This window comes from Syzygium oleosum, unplaced genomic scaffold, assembly GCF_021117445.2.
Source record: "Syzygium oleosum isolate NSW1041296 unplaced genomic scaffold, Sole_v2.1 Sole_v2.12, whole genome shotgun sequence".
Taxonomy (NCBI): domain Eukaryota; kingdom Viridiplantae; phylum Streptophyta; class Magnoliopsida; order Myrtales; family Myrtaceae; genus Syzygium; species Syzygium oleosum.
In genome coordinates this window covers 4,696,193-4,710,585 of record NW_026607496.1, presented here as the reverse complement: position 1 = coordinate 4,710,585, position 14,393 = coordinate 4,696,193, and the positions used below count along the sequence as shown (strand labels likewise).

Below are 14,393 nucleotides of genomic sequence, written 5' to 3'. Positions count from 1 at the left end.
CGTGCTGAAAGTCGCAGAAGATCTTGATCGGAAGCTTCTTGTTTAGGCCATCGGGAATCGTTGCTGTTCCGGTTTCGTTTTGCTCCCGGAAGCAAAAAGCGAGATGATCTCAAACATTCAGTTTCGTTGCTTTGCAGTCCTATATATTACGTGACACTGCATATTCTGAGACTTGAGAAAACTTCAGAGACAAAAATGGCTTCTTCTCTCCGCTCCCGCAAGGCCTTCAATCAAGTTCGCCGACCTCACGTCCGAGGTCCGGGGGGTGTCGTTCGGCGGTCATGCAGAGAGAGCGGCCGCCCGCTTCATTGGTGCCCACGGCGACAGCGGCGACGGCGCGCTCTCTCTCTCTCTCTCTCGCTCTCTGTGATGCATTATATAGTTGCTTTGGGAGAAATCCACCTTGAACTTATTTCGATAGAATGAATTCGCTCTTAGCACCCACCCCATTTTAATACAATGACATTATAATGTACACGAAGTATACACCCCCATTTTCTTTTATAAAATTAAATGTCGACGTATTAAACTACCCAAAGGCCATAGAGTCGAAAGCCGGCTAAAGCCGAAAAGACACCATTTTTTGTCGCCTTAGGTTACCCTCCTAAGGCGACAAAGTATAGTTCTTGTCATCTTAGGATCGACCACGTACAACAAATTCTTAAGCTAGTCGCCTTAAGTCAAACTTAACAGCAAAAATTTCAAATAAGAATTCGAAGTGCTCTTATTTTCTTAAATAGGGGTCTAAAGTAAATCATATGTCAGATAAGAACTCGAAGTGCCCTCATTTTCTCAAATAAAGGCCTAAAGTGAACCTTGTCTCAAATAAAGGTCTGAAGTGGCCATCTCAGTCTCAAAAAATGGCCTCACCTCACCGGAGTCAAGGGCATTTTCGTCTTTTAAATTTTTTTGATTTTCTTTTTCTTTTTTTTCCTTTTCAGTTTTTTTCCATAAAAGACAAACAAAAAAATGAAAAAAAAAGCTAAAGTTAAAAAAAAAAAAAAAAAAACAAGGGGGAGGCCACCCCCGCTTGTGGTCGCCGCCCCACTGGCGACGAGGCGACAGCCACAGGCAAGGAGGGCTGGCTACCAGCCCTGCCCCCTGTTTTTCTTTTTTTCTTTTTTAACTTTTTTTTAATTTTAAATCTAATTTAACTAAAATTTATGTTAAAATTGTTTTTGGACGAAAATGCCCTTGGTCGGCTGGAAAATTTAGCTGGTCGGGGAGCTGGCGGGGTGAGGCCTCTATTTGAAACTATTATAGTCACTTTAGGTCCTTATTTGAGAATATAAGTTCACTTCAGGCTCTTATTTGACACAAAGTCCACTTCATGCTCTTATTTGAGAAAATTAGAGCACTTCGGATCCTTATTCGAAATTTTCCCAACTTAAGGGACAAAGTTTGTGCTTTGTCGCCATTGATTCGACGAAAGATGGAACAATTTTTAACTTACAGAGACAAACATTCGTCTCTTTAGGTCTAACTTAGGGGACGAAAATCAAACTTTGTTGCCATTGAGGAGGGAATTTAAACCTACGGTAACAAAAATAAATTTCATTATCTAAGGATAGACCTAAAACGTGATAAAATCATTTTTTTTTCCGTCGCCTTTGGATATGACCTAGGGCTTGTTGCCTTTTTCCTCACCTCTCCATCAATTTGTTGCCTCTAATGCACACTAATATGAAAATATTGAATTTTTTATTCACCTTTATCTATACTAGGGATGGAAAATTTTCTTTGAATAGGATAGAAAGTAGCATTAAACTCTTCAACGTGTAGGCGATGCAAGTGGTAATGAATCGTGCTTGTCATCGCAGACAAACATTTGATGCCAACACGTAGGTTGCAAATGGAAATTGGATTTTTTTTTTCCGGGATGAGTGTATTGAAAGTTTTAAAACTTGTCAATGAAAGTGCAATTAAGTCCTTAAACTTTCAAAAAGTTAAATTAAATCCTAAAACTTATCACGAAAGTACAATCGAGTGCTAAATTTTTTTTAAAAATGCAACCAACGGAAGTACTTGATCGAATCACTTTGACAAGTTTTAGGACTTAATTGCACTTTTTGAAAGTTTTAGGACTCAAATTACACTTTCGTGACAAGTTTTAGGGCTTCCAATGCACTTACCCCTTTCTTCTTTACCGCGTCTATCAATACGACATGCATGGTATCATTATCAAAATGTAAATTATCATGCAGTGTGATTAGATATATCGCAAGTGTAACCATAGCATACAGTAATTGATTATAAGGGTTAATACCACGAAAAATCCAAAACTGGTACACCTGTGACAATTTTACCCGGAACTATTTTTTTGACCATCAAAAACTCTAAACTGGTACACATATGACAAATTTACCCTGAACTATTTTTTGACCACTAAAAACCTCAAATTGATACACCTGCGACAGTTTTACCCCGAGCTAATTTTTTGACCACCAAAAACCTCAAACTGGTATACCCGTGATAAATTTACCCCAAACTAATTTTTTGACCATAAAAAACCCTAAACAGATACACTTGTGACAAATTTACCTATCATTTTTTTTTGGTCAAAAACAAATTTACCCTTCATTAAATTGGATTAATATCACGAAAAATCACAAATTGATAAACTTGTGACAAAGAGAGGGTAAAACCCCAAACTGATTCACCCGTCAAGTACTACGTGTCATCAAACTTAGCAATTTTTACAGTAAAATTTAACGGAAACTTACGGAGGTTAAATTTGTCACAGGTGTACCAGTTTGGGGTTTTTAGTGGTCAAAAAATTAGTTTGAGGTAAAATTGTCACATGTATACTAGTTTGGGATTTTTTGTCGTCAAAAAAATAGTTCGGGGAAAATTTATCACACATGTACCAGTTTGAGGTTTTTGGTAATCAAAAAATTAGTTCAGAGTAAAATTGTCACGGGTGTTCCAGTTTGGGGTTTCTCGTGATATTAACCCTTGATTATATAAACACATGGGTAAACTTGAATATCTATCGATTTGTGTAAAGAGGAAATACTGGTTGAGTTTTGAGACCACATGGGCATATTTCGAAAAAAAAGCATCAATTTTATCTTGAGTGACAATTTTGGCCCAAACTTTTTTTTTGTTTCATAAAAAATCACAAACTTTCACTTGAATCCCAAATCTGGCCCGAACAATTTGAAAATTTCACATCACGGGGGTCAGATTTTGAATTCGAGTAAAAATTGGTGCTTTTTATTGAGACAAAAAAGAAGTTCAACCCACCCATGGGTAGCTCAGTTGGTTAGGGCGTACTTGGGATTGTGTGGGTAGGCGCACTGGTCTCAGGTTCGATTCCCCAGTTGAGCACTTGTGATTTAAGTGGGGGGCCATGACGGTGGGTTGCTGTGCTAGTCTCCCCCGAGGAATAGTCGAAGTGCGCGCAAGCTGACCCGGACACCTCGATTACCAAAAAAAAAAAAAGTTCAAGATCAAAATCATCACTCAAGATAAAGTTGGTGTATTTGATTTTGAATCAGCAAGCCAGAGATGTTTCGTCGAAGGTGATGTTGCAGAAACGACAGCGTTTGTCATCTCGATTTCATGGCAAATTATAACCGCGACGAGCAGCTCCTCCCAAAAAATTTCAAAACGCTCCCGCGTTTTCTCTCTCTACAAAGCTTCCCTCCCTCCCCTCCATCTTTCTCAGATCTCGCACTTTCTCTCTCCAACTTTCTCTCTCTGCTCCGCGCTCCCTCCGCGCTGCAACATCGCCGATGGGGAAGCAACCGCGCGGCGGCGGCGGCGGCGGCGGCGGCAAGAAGCCGGCCGACAACGTCGGCAAGGGCAAGGTCACGCCGGTCCAGATCGCCTTCATCGTCGACCGCTACCTCCACGACAGCGGCTACAAGCAGAGCCGCTCCGCCTTCCGCGCCGAGGCCTCCTCCCTCCTCGCCAAGTCCCCTCTCCACGAGGTGCGCTCTCGCCTTCCTCCCGCTCTCTTTCACGCGTCGCGGCGCTTACGCCTCGGGCGAAGGGTGCGTTTCGCGCTCGTTGTTTGTGGCGGCTTCGGCTCGGCGAACGTGCTAGCGCTTGTACATCTGAGGATCGATGTGTGTTGTTCTTTTTTGTTTTTGTTGTTTTTTTGTAATGTTTGTTTTGTTGGTTGGAGTAGGCGCCGAAGGGGTTGCTGACGTTGGATGCGATGCTGAACGAGTACATCAGCTTGAAGGAGCAGAAGGTGGCGGTGGACCAGGAGAGGGTCCAGTTGGAGCAGGAGCGATGGAGGATCCAGGCGCTGCTGCAGGGTATGCAGGACGCTATGAGCACTTACAACGCCAGTGCCGGTTGTGGCAGTCCGCCCACGCCGGCAATCCCAGCTCCTCCTGTCGCCAATTTGGCGGTTGCTCATCCTCCGTCTAACCCGAGTAGCGGGTCACCCGCAGGTACAAAGCCGAGCCCTTTTTAGGCCGTCAATACTCTTCTCTGGCTAACAGGATGGTAATTCGTGCGGCGGGATTCTTGTTTAGCAAATTTTTGCTGGCATTCTCATGGGTTGGCCTGGTTTTGCTGAATGTAGAACGATAAATCTGGATTGGGCAATGATGAAAACAGGGATTGTACTTCGAAATGCCTAGGAGATTGCGGTTTCTGTTCTATGGATGCCGAATGGGTTTCAAAGCTTAGCAAGATTCAGCTAGTGAGAGTGATATATTCATATAACCAATAAGAAAATGAGGGAAATGATTGGAGGGCTGTCTTTTGAGGAAGTAATCATGCAGGTCCCGTGTCAGTTTGATTTTTAGGCTTCTTTTCTAATATGGAAGGAATTGGTGATCACCATTTTGTGACACTTGATGATGGGAGACTTTTCGATATAGAAATTAGTACTGATCCGATTCTAATGGAGTATGAAACAACAGTTTACTATGATGATGGGGAATAATTTTGTGGGGTGTACAATTGGATAGTTACTCATATCGGAATTTGATGAAACCGATGAATGCTGTAATGGCATTTAACTGATAATGCACCAAAACAGTTTACATTACAATGATTCTTTCAGGATATAAATCAATGCTGCAAAATTGCTTGATTTCTTTTACTTGCAGATTTGGTTTCTTCTAAGTCGACATGGAGCCGTTGCATGACAAACCAGGAGATGAATGGTCAATGGTTGTTGAGGGGGAACTACTGTTAATGTCTTTCTTCTTATGTTTTGTTGTGGTCAGGTTGTCCTGCGTACAATACGCCCTCCCCTGTGCCACCATCCATGTCCTCGAAGGTCGGTTTAAATCCGGAGAAGTGCTCTCTGCCTTCAGGAGGTCAACCATATTCAGGCAAAAGGAAGGGCCCAAACACTTCAGCGGAAGCTACTTCATTGGCAAAGAAAACTCGCACTCTTTCATCCTCAAGCAGGTCGCTTGACAAATGTAGGTGCTTCTAAGAAAAGTGCGGTTTTTACTTCTCTACAATCAATCTCAAAGTTGTTCTCACTACCAAGTCTTTTGCAGCTGCAGGTATAATTAGACAGTCAATTGAAGGCAGCACTAATCAAGGAAATGCTAACCTTTCCGGGTCAGTGCAGAGCTTAACCCAGAAAAGTGTGATCAGTGGTTCATTGGTTCAAGGGTCCAGTATTGTTAAGAGGTTGTTCAATCAGCCTTTGCCGTGTACTCCAAAAAAATCATCTGGTCCGAAAACGCCACCACAAGGGATTTCGTCTGTGACTGACAAATCTGCATCCTCGGTAGAAGTGTCTTCAAATGCGGGCTGCAGTAACAATACTACACCTCAAGAGGCCACCCCAACTCGCTGCACTGTGGTTTCCTACGAAAGAGTTACAGTGAGCCCTTATAAGCAAGGTGGCCTTTACACGATCGAGAGGAGCCACTGTGTTTCTTCTACCTCACCAGCCAAGACAGATTTGAAGAGACTTCATAGAAGGGAACATGTTAAGGGAAGATTGGATTTTGATAATCCTGATGTGTCAACTAGCTTGGGCAAAGAGCAGGCTGACAATCCTTTGACATCTCAATCTCAAAGTGACGTTGACATTTTTGACATAGATTTTCCCAACTTAGAAGCATTCGGAGTTTCATTTTCTGAATTTTTAGTTGATTTTGATTTTGACTACGACGGGATGACTACTTCTAGCCAGCCAACATCAGATGCTTCTCCAGTAACAATCTCAGAGTATGTTAATGCTCGAATCTTGTATTTCAGCTTATTTCTATTTTTGGCTAAGAAGTTTATCTATGGCTTCAGTTTTTACAGTCCGTATGGTTAATTATTTAGCAATATATGATCAGTGTTATGGTCCACAGGTCTTCTCCTGAATCAAGAGGTAACAATTTGGGGGCTCATCAGTGTCTGTCAGAGTCTCCAGGAACAGTTACAGAAATTCTTTCAGAAAATGACATGAATCTCTCAGGTTTGGACTAGTCAAGCTTCTCCTTAATTACATATGATTCCAACGATGCAAACGAAAAAAATTCATGAGCGAATTTGTGTCTCAGGCCTAAATGGAACAATGGAATTTGTGACAAAGCATCCAGAGCCCAGGTAATAGTTTTTTTTCCACTTCTGATGTTGCATCATTTTCCTCCTTGAGTACTGCTAAGAAAAGCATTGATTTTTTTAACTTGAAATTGCAGCAGAGGATCTGAGAACTTGGACCAGGAGAATTACGCATCAGAGAATTGATTTCCTCTAAGGAAACTTTACTTGAAGCAGATACGTCGCAATGACAACGCTAACGGCAAAGTGATCTGAATCTACTCAGACAAGCCAGTCTAGCCCTGTTTGTAGTGTCTAATGTTAGAGCACTGACTTAATTTGGTGCATATATACTAAACCTCTGATTATTTTCCTTCAAAATCTCAATGGAATGGCGATACAGTACGCTTTGTATGCAGTTGTTAAGTGTACTTCAAAGTCTTCTTTAACCATACATTACCTTTTCAGCCAATCTCCACAGCTGCTTGTACATTTTTTTTTGCTGGTTGGTTCTGTTCCAAGTTCATCCTGGATGTGTGATTCTCTTTTACCATAGGATGTGATATTTTACTGGCCATCGCAGATTGACAAGAGTAAGTATTTTGAATGTCAAAACATGGGATTTTCCTTGCACTGAGTTGCACGAAGCTCCTGCATCAGTTGACTCCAACTTAATATTCCGACTGGTGCTATAATTCTGTCACTACTCTTGTTGGATAAGTCTCATAATAGTTTGGGACAGAAGGAGCAGTCTTAAAAATTCTCAACATTAGCCCCATATGTATACAATTAAGATTTCTGAACCTGTTTCGTCAAAATTGTAACCAATTTAATTTTTCCAAGTCTATGGCTAGCATTTGTACATCTAAACAACGGGTTTGAAATTGGTCTTAATACTCCACGAAGATTAGTATTTTAGCTGCAGTAAAAGTTAACACATATTGAATGTCTGTATCAGCATTTGACTCCATGAAACACGGAGAGTTGCACGGAGTGAATGGTCATTTTTCCGCGGCTAAGAAGACATTACGCGTGAAAAACACTCGAAAGTTATCAAGTCGACTGCCTCTGTTGCAAACCAGATAGGGGCAAGGTAACATCCATATGTAGCGTTTTCTGCAATTCTACCACTTCTCGAACAGCGATATTCAAGCAATCTACATGACCCAAAATATGAAGACATCCTCGATTTTCCAATGCAGCAATTATCTCGATAATATGGATAATTAATATTTTACAAATCGAATTCTTGGTCTTATTAAGCACGGTCAACAAAGCGTGCACGGACAAAAAAAGCCATTTAGCAGAATGATCTTTCTCCCCCTTCTCTTTTTTGTTGGGCTTAAGGCAAAATGCAACAAATGGGCTTCCAACCGTCGAACGTGGGCCCAAGCCCATTTACGAGGCCCATCGAGAGGCCCACAACTTCCTCCCTTCCGTTCCTTCGTCCTCCTCTCCAAACCCAGAGATGTGGGGGGGAGGGTTTAACAAGCTCGATCGCCATTCGAAACTCTCCTCCGATCCTCCTCCTCCTCCTCCTCAAGCTCTCTCCAATGGCGACGATCCTATCCCGGAGCACGAGCCGCCTCCGCCTCGCGCGGCGGTGCCTCCACCCGCCGGGCAGGCCCGCGGAGCCATCGCCGCCGCCGCCCGGGGCTGTCCGGAGCCCATCCTCTCCGATCCTCCGTCCGGTTCGTGTTCGAAATCTCCCCGTCTCGGTTGATGCTCTCTTCGTCTCGGAATGTATTCGACTTTGTTTTGCTCGTATAAGATGTGGGAGCAGATCTCGAGCGATGAGTGCTGATTCGAAGCTCGCTAGCGTTGCTAGCTTCGATCATTTCGATTTGATCGCGCTCTTCTTCTTTCGGATTTGCTTTGGCTGCTCGTTGTGTTCTTCGGTTATGTTATTCCGCTCTTTGCGTTTTGCCTTCTTTCAGCTCGTGCCTGCGGGCGTTGGAGTGAAGTCGCTGCGGTTGTACGCGAGGTGCCTCTCGACCGCCGCGAGTGCAGCTGCTGTTGGTTCTGGAGATTCGGAGGCGAAAGCTCCCGCCGAGGCCACTCGTGGAGGGGACGAGAAATCCGGAGGATCCAATCGAAGCGGCGATGCCGGCAAACCTGTGCGCGGAGGGGTAATATTCTGCGCTCTTTTTTCTACTTCATGTTGTTTAGAATTTCTAGTGTAGAGAGATTATTCGAGTACATGCCGTTGTTAAATGACGAGACGCGTGATTGTGCGGTTCTTCGCAGCCTGTTTCGTGGTTGAGTTTTCTTCTGTTGGTTGCGACTGGAGCAGGATTGATCTTTTACTATGACAAGGAAAAGAAACAGCATATCGAAGGTAGATTACTATGGTGAGTAGGTACTTATGTATATTCTCGTGGGTCTGGTAGTGGGATTTGTTTCTCAAAGTCGATTTTTGCTTCTGCTGATGTGCAAAGTGTTTGTTTTCTCGCGATCGTATGATCTTTTCCCGTGATGGAATTTTCTCGGCATGCTCCCATACGGCAAATGGAACTTTAATTGCATATTGATGTTAATGCAATTTCACTGATTTAGTCGAGCATGTATTTACCGGCTAACTTAATCCTATTTCTTTATATCTTCTCTGTTTAACAAAATATCAGATATGATATGAGGGCTTTCGGTGGTTATTTTTTCATTTCTTTACTTATATCTGCCTTCTCTCCCAAATTTAAGTTTATTCCTAACCAATTTGCTGTTATTTCTAGAGGATTTTAGGTATTCATAATAAGATGCGACAGTTGTTTTAAAAATTCCGAGTATTGTTTTCGCACCAGAGTAATAGTGACGCTTTGTTCTCTTTATCTCCTCATAAATGTACAAAATATGCAGAACACATGATAGAACTTTGTTTGTTTGCTGGCATTGATCAATACCAGGGTGATCTGCGCACTGATTATATTTATGCTGAACAGGCTGCCCCTCTTCCTTTTATTCCTTTATGTTGCATCTTTATTTTGACATGCTTGAGAAGAGAAGAGAACTCATTTTGGCTTTCTTCTAAATAACCTTACGATGCTTTTATGAGAAGAGAGGAGAAGAGGCTGCCCCTCTTCCTTTTATTCTTTTATGTTGCATCTTTATTTTGACATGCTTGAGAAGAAAAGAGAACTCATTTTGGCTTTCTTCTAAATAATCTTATGATGCTTTAATGAAGATAACTTGTTTTTGCTTTAGTCGCAGGAAATATTGGATTGCAGATTTAATATGCCTCTTGAAGATGCGATTTCCACATATATAACTACTTTTCTTGTTATTCTTTTACTTCTAATTTCAGCTTACCTAGCAAGACTAGAATTACATTCTCTTTAATTGTTTACTTTTACACGGACACCTCTTTTTTATTTGGTTCACCCTTAATTTTTTGGGTGGATCTTTTTAATTACTTGAGGCTTTCCTGTGTGAGGGTTTTCTGATGTGGAGGACACGGAACATTAGACACTTAGATTTGGTTGGAGGGAGGGTTTGTGGAGGGGGGTTGTGTGTGTGTGTGTGTGTGTGTGTGTGTGTGTGTGTGTGTGTGAAATTCCGGACTCAAGAGTTATGCGACCCGATTGTTATTGGTTATACTTACATTGTTTAAGAAGATTGGCTTTTATATACATATTTTCAACTTCTGATGCTAATAATTCTAGGATAAGTACATCTCTTATATATGACTTTGGACAGAGTGATGATGTGAAAGCCTTAAATGATGATGCCTATGAAAAAATATTATAGGTAGCCCCCTTGCATTGTGAACTTACATAAATGTATTAGCCATCTCTTGTAATTATTGCATGGAGTAGCCCTACATTTTTGTTACTGTTTTTGTCTCATTGTGGTGGACACTGTTATCTGGATAATATATCATGTAGATTTGGTGCATATGCACATTCCTCTGGCTGCTTAGTTGTTTATTGTATTGTCTGAGGCTGGTTGATACGATTTAGGAATTACTTAAAGAGTCTCGGTAAAGGATTAGGGTGTTGACATGGTAGCTGAGTGAGATAAACGAAAAGAAAGAGCCATGTGGTCTTCATTAATTGTGCATATTTGTCAAGAATCGTCAGCCAAGCTTTCAACTTAGAAGGAGTTTTAACTTTTTAATTTGAGTAGATGTCCTTGTCGAATGTGATAATTATTTTGATCCTTACATCTGCTGTTGCATTTTTTTCTTCCTTATCAAAGTTTTATTGTTGCAGATATAAGTAATGCTTCAAAAGCAGTCAAACAAGGACCTTCTGTTGGCAAAGCTGCAATTGGTGGGCCATTTAATCTTATTAATGATAAGGGGAAGAATGTAACTGAAAAGGACTTCTTGGGGAGATGGACGATGATCTATTTTGGTTTTACTCACTGCCCCGACATCTGTCCGGATGAGCTACTGAAGCTGGCAGCTGCAGTTGATAAAATAAGTAAGCTACTGATGATTTCTTGTGCTTGTGCTTCGGTAGCTTTCATATTACAGAGGGAACATCATATTGGTGTCATTTGATATGTCACACCCTATCTTGGATTGAAACAGTATTTTTTTGGATTAAAAACCTGACTTCAGATGACTTTTGGTGCTTTTATTGCCCTGCTACGTTGACTGCTCACTATCTGTTCTACATATTTTCACGCCCTTAGTTCTTTTACATAATTTGTAAATCACAAATCTTCTTGGGTACTGCACATTTGCTTTTTAGTGCCGAAGAATGCTTAGTCTGTGGTCAGAATTTGCTTAAGGGAAACTCTTGAATTATTTGTCGGTATTCAAAATGCCAAACATACCATGCCTTTTAAGATTTTGAATATTTTAAGTTTGTTTAAGTATATTTTCTACTGATTATCATACATCAAGGTTTCTTCTTTGATGCCTGCAGAAGAAAAAGCAGGGTTCAACATCGTGCCTGTCTTTATTTCTGTTGATCCTGAGAGAGATACTGTCGAGCAGGTCCATGAATATGTCAAAGGTGTTGCATCAATGCTGGAAATATTTCTTTCCTTTCAGATAAAGTGGTTAACTTAGTAACGTTGGAGAGCATAGTTTAATTCTATGGTATGGTACTTCTGTTGCAGAGTTCCATCCAAATTTAATTGGCTTGACCGGTACTCCAGATGAGATAAAAAAAGTTGCTCGTGCATATCGAGTTTACTATATGAAAACGGCAGAGGAAGACTCGGATTATCTTGTCGATCACTCAATAGTCATGTATGTATTACTGTTCCTGCATTTGTTATTCAATCTGGCTGCTTACTTGTTTTATCTGTGGTTACTACTGCAGTGAGATCAGCATGTAGTAAATTTTAAACAGATTTTTCTGTGTGACTTGATATTATCAGATCTTCTTCATATCATCGAAGTTGAATAATCACTGTCGATGCCTTTGCATATCTCTCACCCCACTCATTTTTCTTGGGAGTGCTTAAAATGGATTGATTTTTTGCTGGACCTCATTATAGCTTTTTTGCAGGTACTTGATGGGTCCAGATATGAATTTTGTGAAATTTTTCGGCAAGAATAATGATGTCGATGCACTTACAGATGGCGTGATCAATGAAATAAAGCAATACAAAAAGCAAAAGTAAATTATTCTTTTGGGTAGCGAACACGGGTTAACTCGAAGAGTTTCTTTCAGGCACGGCAGCGAATGTTGCTTGCATCATTTGTTAGTTTCTGTCTTCTGACTAATGGCTGCTTTGATACCGATTTGGTTGTCGAGTTGTTTGCTCCGTTGTTGGGGATACTGACGCCTCGAGAACATTTCTTTTGTAAGAGTAGAGATGTCTGTGGAACTTATGGACTTTTATCTTTTCCATACAATTAAGAGGAAGAATATGTTCGCGTTCAACTGTTGGTAGAAGCGATATCCTTATGTGTTTTGGCTGTTCATTGAATTATCCGATGAACGGGACTACAGGGACGCCTTAACGTCATGATGGGTTTATGGTGGCTGTGCCGAGCACAAGATGCTTTGCTACTTGTTCTGTGCGGCTGAGAAGTATTTGACAGCTCTTTGGCCTGGACAAAGCATAGTCTGTAACGAAATTTTAGAAATTCGTATCATATGAATTAGGGAAATACTGAAAATCATCCTCACTTTTCATCCTATTATTCACTTATCATCCTCTAATTCGAAAGTACCAAGTTTGTACCTTCGAGTTTCATAGTGTGGCTCCACTTTCCATCCTTTGTTAACTAACTGCAGTTAACTTTGGTTAAATCGGTCATAATTTACCAAAACAATAAGGATCACCAAATGAATCTCCAGTCTATTCTAAAAGCATACCTTTGCCACTTAATATGCTTTGACCAGTTCTCTTCCTTTCTTGTCTTTTTTGTTTTTTTTTTGGCCACTTGTACTGGAAAGTTATGTCTCCTATTTTTCCATTATGTAGCTGCATAGTCGATTCGACTGTAGAAGAAATCGTAATAGAATGACGAGATTTTAATTTAGAGAAGAGCAATAGAACATGATCATAAAAACTGAGAGGTCCCAATAAGTTCCAATCAGACATCTTTTGAGGACCGTAAATAGAACCTGACGATAGGTTCAGTGGGATCTACATGCTCATCAGATCTCTTCTTGTCTAAGCTCTTTGGGAAAGCTCGTGGAATCTCTTCCATGTGATCCTCAGCTCAGCTGAGCTTCACCAGCATCTCTCTCTGCCCTTTCATCAGAATATCCTACTCCATCGAAAGCATGTAGTGAAAGCAGCGATCGGAAATCTTCGGATAAATCCAATTTGGATGACGGTAAAAATCCCTCAACAGCATTCGCCTGATGTGAAATGAAGGCGATGTTTCGTAGACCCCTTCAACAAAAAACAAAAATTCATTGCGGAAATGGAGCATCCAGCATTTGGAACACATTTCAAGCACATTTTCAGACTACTAGATACCCCCCCCAATAGATTACTACTACTACTTTGAACAAACAATATGACCAGCAGAGTCGGGATCTTTGATTCTTATTTAAATCTATCACCTTGTAGCACATCAGGATCCTCTGCACAGAGAAACCAATAATAGACAGTAAACAGCTTTACACGCGCATGCAGTGCCCTTAGGAATTCGATTGACATAACGCACCTGCTTAAATTGATCAAAACTAAAAACCAAATGACTGGCATTGCTTCATAGGTACTTCTGTTTGATACCCAGCAGCAACAACTCTTCAATCTTTCTTCAATTTTGGTAGTTGCACAAGTCGATAATTGCAAATTCTTGACAAGAGCTTTTGAACTTTGACGTACACCGGGACAATACGTATAATACCAACTACAAAGCAGAATACAAGAATGATATCCTCCAAACTTCAGAAGAAAAAAAAAATACAAGAAATGGAAGATCTCAACCGCAAACTCGTCTCTCATTTTTAGCATATTGACATACCAGTCACGGTCAACAATTACCCGACTTATGTGCAGTTGCTTCCTCTGTTTCCCCTTCACTGTAACCACCTGAAACATCTACATAGCATATGCTATTTGTGATAACACTCTTGTAGAGTACAAACTAAACTGCCGTTATGAGGTTTTGATGGCAGAAATTACAGGGTGGAAGAGTCATTGAGAGAGAGAGAGAGAGAGAGAGAGGAGACCTCTTGAACTCGATATCCCAATAGCTGATCCCGTCTACAAAAATGAAAATTTGTAGGAAAAAGGTTGCAATCGTCACAGCGAATTTTCGGATCACCAATCACGTCTTCATTGGAAGTTCAAGCTATAAGAAACCCTGGAATCCAATATTGTATGATGTAGCGGTAAATGTTACCCGTTGGTTGAAGGACTCACTTAACAGTTTGCCATATGAATTGGTATTTACCAACTTCTCATAATAGTCGCAGCTTAGTCTCTTTAAGAGACTAAAAATTCGATTAAACTGGGGATTTTGATCACGTCAGGGTCTATTCTGGTCCCATCGATTGTAAGATCATCTGAGAATC

The 14,393-nt window shown here is 40.9% G+C and overlaps 2 protein-coding genes across 3 annotated transcripts; both read left to right on the top strand.

The window, feature by feature from the left end:
- Positions 1-3,649: 3,649 nt before the first annotated feature.
- LOC115672252 (uncharacterized) lies at positions 3,650-6,949 on the top strand. 2 transcript variants are annotated; one of them, XM_030594022.2, is made up of 7 exons: positions 3,650-3,935; positions 4,136-4,406; positions 5,193-5,393; positions 5,475-6,156; positions 6,288-6,394; positions 6,480-6,525; positions 6,621-6,949. In XM_030594022.2, exons 1-7 carry the CDS (start codon positions 3,738-3,740, stop codon positions 6,664-6,666), a joined length of 1,551 nt encoding a protein of 516 aa, XP_030449882.1. In that variant the 5' UTR covers positions 3,650-3,737; the 3' UTR covers positions 6,667-6,949. The 2 variants fall into 2 exon arrangements, with proteins under 2 accessions (XP_030449882.1, XP_030449881.1); XM_030594021.2 differs by having other exon boundaries at positions 6,618-6,949.
- A 1,043-nt stretch (positions 6,950-7,992) lies between these two features.
- Positions 7,993-12,296, top strand: LOC115672366 (protein SCO1 homolog 1, mitochondrial). The gene is made up of 7 exons (XM_030594164.2): positions 7,993-8,150; positions 8,397-8,588; positions 8,707-8,797; positions 10,665-10,877; positions 11,328-11,417; positions 11,524-11,656; positions 11,919-12,296. The coding sequence occupies exons 1-7, from the start codon at positions 8,013-8,015 to the stop codon at positions 12,031-12,033; spliced, it is 972 nt and encodes a 323-aa protein (XP_030450024.1). The 5' UTR covers positions 7,993-8,012; the 3' UTR covers positions 12,034-12,296.
- The last annotated feature ends 2,097 nt before the right edge of the window (positions 12,297-14,393 follow it).